General features: G+C 37.2%; 1 protein-coding gene and 1 long non-coding RNA gene across 6 annotated transcripts in view; one reads left to right on the forward strand and one right to left on the reverse strand.

The window, feature by feature from the left end:
• Window positions 1-1,004, forward strand: part of NCKAP1 (NCK associated protein 1) — a 112,840-nt gene extending 111,836 nt beyond the window's left edge. For all 5 annotated transcript variants that reach the window (XM_032292741.1, XM_032292742.1, XM_032292743.1 and 2 more), the window contains one exon: window positions 74-1,004. In XM_032292741.1, coding sequence (XP_032148632.1) covers window positions 74-190 — 117 coding nt within the window. In that variant the 3' untranslated portion in view covers window positions 191-1,004. The remainder of the gene's footprint in view (window positions 1-73) is intronic.
• LOC116561071 lies at window positions 337-1,609 on the reverse strand. Its single transcript, XR_004273276.1, has 2 exons — window positions 1,537-1,609; window positions 337-1,219 (listed from the first exon to the last, which is right to left on the reverse strand). It is a non-coding gene; the product is annotated as an uncharacterized LOC116561071 (long non-coding RNA).
• Window positions 1,610-8,778: the final 7,169 nt, after the last annotated feature.

Here is an 8,778-nt window from a genome sequence, read left to right on the forward strand (position 1 = left end):
TGCCTTACTGGTTGTCAAGAACTGTTCCTATTATAAATAACTTGAGTTTTGATGCATTTTTAAAATTTTTCAGATTGTACAAGAATCCCCGTTCCTTACAATGGATCTTTTGGAGTCTTGTTTTCCTTATGTCTTGCTGAGAAATGCATACCATGCTGTCTACAAACAAAGTGTTACATCTTCTGCATAAAATATCTACTTATTCAAGACAAGCACGCATTTTTGTTGCCTTGGTTTTACCTGTAGACTGTGGAACTATTTTACCTTAAGGCCTGAAAAAGTTTGTGGATTATAAATTTCTTTCATACGGTTGTATTTTCTGATCATTGGTTTCTTAATATGGTTGTACTACAGTATATACTTGGTTGATTTAGGTTGCACATTCACTGAATTCACTGAGATTATTCCTATAATTTTAGAGTATCATTTATTTGAAAAACATACATTATCTACATGTTTTTGATATTTGATAATGAAAAAAAATCTTTGCTTGTTTATTTCTGAAAAAATTGTATTTAGTGATTATTTTAGATAGTGATATTATAGCATTCATCTGTGTATAAATTATTTCATATAGGGAAGAGTTCTGATCTGTACCTATGGTTCTTATTGAAAACAAAATTGGATGTGCATTTCTGTGATGTTATGAATACATTTCTACTTTATTTTGAAACATTTGCCAAACTAAATACTATAACACTGTATAACATTTAAAAATGTTAAAGGACTGCTTAGAATTAGAAGCAGATCATTTCCCGAAATTCTAAAAACAGCAGCATATGTTGTTGCTTGTATAAAGCCTAGCGATAATTTTTAGACTAACTTCCATGGTGCCCTGTTGGCATTAGCACTACCATTGTACCCTGCTGTATAATAAACAATCTTAGACATTTATCAACTGTTGATACAAATGTTAGTCCCTAACCACTTTTTATATATGTTTTAAATTTTTGAAATTCAAGTGTACCTGCCATAACATAAAATAAACACTAGACTGTATCACAGTTCAAATGATTTCCTTAATTAAAATCCTTGGACATTCTTTTGATAATATGAAAGTTTTTGTTCAAATTTGGTTTAAAATAAATTTTGATTTAGGAATGTCTAAGTACAGCAGCAGTCGATAACAGGTCAGCTATTAAGTGATTTGTTTAAATGTTTTGAAAAACATTTCATTGAAAAAAAAACCAAAATTAGAAAATAAAATTACACAACACTTCTTCTTCTTTTTTTTTTTTTTTTTTTTTGTGAAGAGGGTTTTTCACTCTTGTTACCCAGGCTGGAGTGCAATGGCGCGATCTCGGCTCACCGCAACCTCTGCCTCCTGGGTTCAGGCAATTCTCCTGCCTCAACCTCCTGAGTAGCTGGGATTACAGGCACGCGCCACCATGCCCAGCTAATGTTTTGTATTTTTAGTAGAGACGGGGTTTCACCATGTTGACCAGGATGGTCTTGATCTCTTGACCTCGTGATCCACCCGCCTCAGCCTCCCAAAGTGCTGGGATTACAGGCTTGAGCCACCACGCCCGGCCTGACACTTCTTAAAAATTAACAACTTAAAGCTTGTATGCTGTCAATTTGCTCATTTGAATAACCAGATAGAGTTATTTAAAAGAATAGTGAAAAAATTGAGTGATCATGGGACTAGTGAGAATGTTGAGAGCTGCCACATTAGTCAGTAATGAATGGGAAGGACATAAAGGGCCTATTGCTTAATGGTTGGTAGGAGGGTAAAGCAGCTCATTTAGTTTGAAAACTAACCAGTTGTTTTGCTCTTTGGTTAGCATTGTTGAGACTGTTTCTCAACAGCTTTGTATCTGAATATCATAAAGAGCTTCTGTTGTTCACAGCTTCTTATATATATGCTGGTAACTTGTGTTAAGAAAAAAGAAATCTGCTGTGACCTCAGTTATAATATTTTTCCTTGTTCAAATATCGAGACTAGAATGAAATTGAAGTACTAGAAGATTATCATACTGCTATTTTGTGTATGATTTGTCCAGTCTGTATTTAAAGTAGGGAGTAGTTATCACTATCTGTTGAAAAATTGTAGTGATTCCATAAAGATTTTTTTAAAGGGAAATTTTAGAATGGCATAGTTGAGATCTGAAATAGTCTGATTTACACAGTGAATAGTCAGAACTAAGATTTAATGCTGTTTGTTTTGAAATATTACAATCTTAGAAGGGAAATAACTTTGTTGGCAATGATGTCTTAAGAGGTAAAGTAGGCATTTGCATATGTACACTTTGGAATCATATGTGAAAGGGCATAAGGATGAAAATAAGGCATTCTCTACCACTGCTAGGCGGAGAAAAAAATCACCCCTTCATAGTCACCTGAAATTCTTGTCCAAATTTTTTCTCATACAGCAAAAATATTTTTAATATCTTGTTTGTTTTCATCTTTATTTTCTTCTAAACTTATATAACAACATGCTATTTTTGTTGTTTTCGCTACATTCATTTAATCATACTTTACATACTGGCCTGTAATCTGCTTATTTCACTCAATAGTAGAAAAAATGTCTTTGATATCCTTTTTAATACCTCTGTAGATACCATAACTAATTTAACAATTTCATGGCCAGGTGTGGTGGCACATGCCTGTAATTTCAGCACTATGGGAGAATGAGGAGGATGGATGACTTGAGGCCAGGAGTTCGAGACCAGCTTGGCCAACATGGCAAAACGCCATCACTACTAAAAATACAAAAATTACCCAGGTGCAGTGGTACAAACCTATTATCCCAGCTACATGGGAGGCCGAGGTGGGAAAATTCCTTGAACCAGGGAGGAGGAGGTTGCCGTGAGCTAAAATTGCACCGCTGCACTCCAGCCTGGGTGACAGAATGAGACTGTCTGAAAAAAAAGAAAATACTTGGATAGATTGGATAGATATTTAGACAATTTATTTACATTATTATAAAAGTATATCTGTATCTTTGTAAACTTGACCTGTTATTATTTTTTTTAGAATAATTTTTCAGACTTAAAATAACTTACTTTCTACTGCTTTTTCATTCATTTATTTAAGCAAGTATTTTTAGATGCCTGGATGTAATGGTTAGTAAAATGGTACCCCTTTTATAGTTGAGCTTGGATATTAATGATATGGTATACAATAAATGAGCAAACTTCTGATGGTGACAGGAAAGTATACAGGATGATATGCTGGGAAGCAGTTGGAGAAGCAGTAGAGAAACTGCTTTAGAAAGTGTCATCTGTGTAGGAGAAAACATTTGCTCTGGTATATGAAGGAATCAGAAGGAACCACAAGTGGGCTGAGGGGCAGAATAGTGAAGGCAAAGACTTAGAAGGCAAGCACAAACTTGGCATGTTTGAGAAGTTAGAAGTGTATCATCTGTGTCTCTGTCACGAGGAGTGCTCAAGGTCCCTCTAGGAGCCTCATGGGCTAACTAGCTCTTTTTCTTTTCTGATCAATTGCTTGCTTGCTTTCTTCTTTGCTTATATAGCCAGAGTTCACAAATCAAATCTAATGTAGGTTAGTTAATAAAGGAAATGAACATGAATTCACTGATAGGCTCTTGCATTAATGTGAAAATGGTAAAAAGCCTATTGTACACCATCAGGCCTTCTAAATGAAGCCCAAATTCTGTAAGGTAGTGAACTGTAACCTACTGATTAATTTAGTACATGATCATGCACATTCTATTATAATGAGTTGCTTTTCTGAGACTTCAGCTGTATTATTCCCAAGGCTTTTGTGAATAATCCTTAAAGTAGTAACTGCTTACATCTGTCTTTCATTTCTTCATAGTCACTTGAAATGACATCATGAACCATCATTTCATTTCAAGGCCTTAGCCTGAATTTTCAAATAGACAATATGCCCTCTTTCTCCGAAGATTTGCCATGACCTTCTGCCCTTGGGAAAAAGTATTTGCTTGAGATTTTAAATGTCTTATTCTTTAGTAGAAAAAGTATGTTTTTAGTTACTTGGTCCTGTGGAATTGGAAGGAAATTTAAATAATATTTATTGACTCTACTTTGGTATTATTTTCAGAGTGGAAAGTAACTTTAAATATATTAAAATTTTATTCATTTTTGCATGAACCAAACTTTCCATACACATTGCTATCCTTGACTATCCAGATTAAACATGTCTAACTCTGGAATGTTTCCTTTCCAATAAAAGTATTCAGCCTGTCATTTTGGCCTAAATAAAATGGGATAAATTAGCAATCTGAAGTCAGGATCCTAGCCACAGAGGCCCATGTCTCATTTTTCTTTTAAGTATACCCCTCACCCCAGCCCATACCTTTTTCTTTCTCTTAAGGATTGAGATAGATGAATAATCCTCTTGGTGCTCTTGGTGCAGATCCTCTTACATGAGGGCAACAAACTTGGTAAATGGGTGGCCTGGAGATGGGGCTGTTCTAGGTATGTGACCTTGGTGTTTGCCTTGTCTCAGTTGTAGTATGGGGCTGAGTTACATTCATGGTACACTTAAATACACTTACTGACCAAATGCCAATAGCTAAGGCTTAAAATTATTTGGCCAAGAGTAAAACTGAAGATTACCACCATAAAATAAGCTTATAGAATCCATGAATAAGTAGGAAATCATATTTTCTAATTACTGTAATTTTATTAAAGCTCATTTCATAAAATTTAATGCAGTGCAAAATCATTAATTTCTCAGAATTATCAGGTGCTAAATTGCTCTCACACACATTAAACTACTAATTTAAGATAGTAAGTAGTTATTTTAAATTATAGAGCAGGAAGCAACTCATGAGGTTGCAACCAAATTGTATTTGTTTTTTCTCCATTAGTAACTGACTAAAAATATTTCTTTAACTCTCGGAGTTGAAGCTTTTGTGGTCAGTGATATAATTTCATTGAAGCATATTCACAGACTAAAACTCTGTGCACTACTCTGTGATGTGTTTTGAATGTTTTCAGAAACAAACCTAAGAGAGTGTTGTCCTTGTTTACTTTTTTTATTTCTGATATTTTTTTGCATGTATTTGCTACATCACCCAGTTACTTGAGAAATTGTCCCTAACCTTTGTGCCATGCTCTGAATGTTCGTGTCTCCCTGGCCACAAATTCATATGTTGAAATCTGATCATCAGTGTGACAGGATGTGGGGCCTCTGGGAGGTGATTAGGTCATGAGAGTGGAGCCTTGTAAAAGGGGCCACAGGGAGCTGCCTTGCCCCAACCACCATGTGAAGACAAAGCAAGAAGCCACTATTTATGAACCAGAAAGCAAACACCAAATATGCCAACACATTGATTGGCTTTCCACCCTCCAGAACTCTGTGAAGGAAGTTTTTTTATAAGAACAAATTTATCATTCACAGTTCTTGTTTATAAACTTTATAAGCCACTCAGAGGCATTTTGTAATAGCAGCCCACATGACTCATATTTTAGTTCTAGAAATGTGGTACTGGAATGATGTAATTGGCTCTCAAGAGGACAGTATTGCTTCTGAATTTTTATTTTCATGTCATCTTTAATTGCATGAACACTAGTTTTAGCATCTTCCCCTGAGTAGAAAGAGATTCTCTACAGCAAGAAGTACTGTGTAAGAGGTATTATGTAAGAAGTACTGGTGGCCAGACACAATGGTTCACACGTGTAATCCCAACACTTTGAAAGGCCAAGCCGGAGGGATCATTTGACCCTAGGAGATTGAGATCAGCCTGGACAATATGTCTAAACCCCATCTCTACAAAAAAAATACAAAAATGAAAAAATTAATCAGATGTGGTTGTATACGCCTATAGTCTCAGCGACTTGAGAAGCTGAGGTGGCAGGATCACTTGAGCCCAAGGGGAGGGTAGGGAGGTGTAGTTTGAGGCTATAGTGAGCCATGATTGTACCAGTGCACTCCAGCCTAGGTGACAGAGCAAGAGCCAGTCTCAATAAAAATAATAATTAAGGCCGGGTGTGGTGGCTCACTCCTGTTATCCCAGCAATTTGGGAGGCCAAGGCAGGCGGATCACCTGAGGTCAGGAGATTGAGACCAGCCTGGCCAATGTGGTGAAACCCTGTCTCTACTAAAAATACAAAAATGAGCCAGGCATGGTGGCACGTGCCTGTAATCCCAGCTACTCGGGAGGCTGAGGCAGGAAAATTGTTTGAACCCAGGAGGCAGAGGTTGCAGTGAGCTGAGATCGTGCCACTGTACTCCAGCCTGGGTGACAGAGCAAGACTCAGTCTCAAAAAATAATAATAATTTTTTTAAAAAAGTAGAAACACTTGCATTCTGAAGGCGTATTTATTCCTTGAACTGATGGAGAGCATTCAACATATAAAACATAGGGAGTTTTACTCCAAGTTACATATAGAATGCTTATCTTTATTTGAGAGGAAATGCCCAGTTATTAATAATCAGAATGTTATACTAATTAGGTATGATCATAACTTATATAGTCACATGGTCATTGGTTGCACACAAATTCTGGCTGCCAGAAAGCACATTGAAATAGGTAGCCATTTAACCATTTAACTGTTAGATCTTACAAAAGTTGAAGCTGAAGCTGAGGAGCAGGTAGTGCACAATGTTCCAGGTTGCTGCTGAATGTCAGTTCATTCTGAATTCTTACCTTTAGCAAAAATGTACAAGGGTCTTTGTGTGCAGTCTGAAGCAAGGGCTAGCTGGCAGAACTTGTGATGGCAAGGAGGGGAAAATTTGACCTTGACCGATAGTAGTTTTGTCAAGCCAAAAATGCTGACTAGAGTAATAATGAGAGCTAATGTTTATTGAGAGCCCACTGTGTACCAGATACTTGTTTTCTCTAATTCAAACTTATAAATATTGCTTATTTAGTCTTCCCAATAACCCTATATCATGATGACCCCCATTTACTAATATGGAAACTGAAGTTCAGGAAAGACAAAGCAGTTTGTACAAACTCACACTGCAAGGAAGTAGCAGAGGCCAACATTTAAATCTGGCCCCAGAGCTGTGATCTTATCATTATACTGTGTCTCAGATCTCTCAAATGTGAGTATGGATTTTTCTATCCAATAACATTTTAAAATTAACTTTTAAAAAATTTGAGGCCGGTACGATGGCTCACACCTGTAATCCCAGCACTTTGACAGGCTGAGGTGGACGGATCACGAGGTCAGGAATTTGAGACCAGCCTGACCAACGCGGTGAAACTCCATCTCTACTAAACATACAAAAATTAGCCAGGCATGGTGGCACATGCCTGTAATCCCAGCTACTTGGGAGTCTGAGGCAGGAGAATTGCTTGAGCCCTAGAGGTGGAGGTTGCAGTGAGCCGAGATCGTGCCACTGTACTCCAGCCTGGATGACAGAGCAAGGCTCTGTCTCAAAAAAAAAAAAAAAAAATTTTTTTTTTTTTTTTTTAATAGCAGCTGGGCGTGGTGGCTCACACCCATAATCCTAGCACTTTGGGAGGCCAAGGCGGGCGGATCATGAGGTCAGGAGATCAAGACCATCCTGGCTAACATGGTGAAACTCCATCTCTACTAAACATACAAAAAATTAGCGTGGTGTGGTAGCACACACCTTTAGTCCCAGCTACTCAGGAGGCTGAGGCAGGAGAATCAGTTAAACCCAAGAGGTGGAGGTTGCAGTGAGCCGAGATCACACCATTGCACTCCAGCCTGGGTGACAAGTGACATTCCATGTCAAAAGGAAAAATTGAATAGCCTTTGGGATACATTAGGTTTTTGTTTGCATGGATGAATTGTATAGGTGAAGTCTGAGGTTTTAGTGTACCTGTCACCCAGATAGTATGCATTGTACCCAATATTAGTTTTGTTATCCTAGACCCCCTCTCATCCTCCCTGCTCTGAGTCTCCAAAGTCCATGATATCACTCTGAATTCCTTTGCATACACATAGCTTAGCTCCCACTTGTAAGTAAGAACATACGGTATTTGATTTTCTGTTCCTGAGTTGCTTTGCTTAGACTAATGGCCTCTAGCTTCATCCAAGTTGCTGCAAAAAGACATTGTTTCTTTTTTTATGGCTGAATGGTATTCTGTGGTGTGTATATATACCACACTTTCTTTGTCCACTGATTGCCCAGTGGGCACTTAGGTTGGCTCCACATCCTTGGAATTGTGAATTGTGCTGCTATAATCATACACATGCAGATATCTCTTTAATATATTGACTTCTTTTCCTTAGGGTCAATGAGGGAAAAAAACACCGAGGGCTTACATGATGCTACTCTTGATAGTAGACATTTTCATATCCATTATTTTAATCTCCACAACCAAATTACTTGTTAGGGATTGTTTTTTCGATTTTTGTAAATGAGTGTGGAAACCAGCTCATAAAACTTTAAATTCCTTGCCCCAGTGTCACAAAATTATTGAGTGACAGTGCTGAGATGAAAATCTAAGGCTATTGGATTTTTAGCTTATATTTTTTCTACTGTATCACGTTCTTTCCCAAAGCACTAAAAACATTTCCTAGGTATATGACTATGGGCTTGGGGATGCTATGCCCAGTTTCTGTCCTTCCTCGTCCTATGTTGCTTCTTTGCTTGCTTCTTTACTTTTTCTCTCTGATCCTGCTGAGATTAATCTCTAGTAAATCAAATTTCTTTCCTAGTCTGCCTTATCCCACATGTATAGTAGATAGTATGTCACATATTTGTGAATTTTAAAAATATTTGTTTTATTTTAAAATCTCAAGCTCACACATACACACTTTCTATGTCAGCAAAAATGATTTTTACTATTTTGTGAAGATAACCCAGCTGTTGAAGTGAGATCCTTGTTCATATCCCTGTTAGGCATACAACACTTTGTCTAATATT

Source organism: Sapajus apella, unplaced genomic scaffold, assembly GCF_009761245.1.
Source record: "Sapajus apella isolate SASKATOON/1434 unplaced genomic scaffold, GSC_monkey_1.0 scaffold28, whole genome shotgun sequence".
Classification (NCBI taxonomy): Eukaryota; Metazoa; Chordata; class Mammalia; order Primates; family Cebidae; genus Sapajus; species Sapajus apella.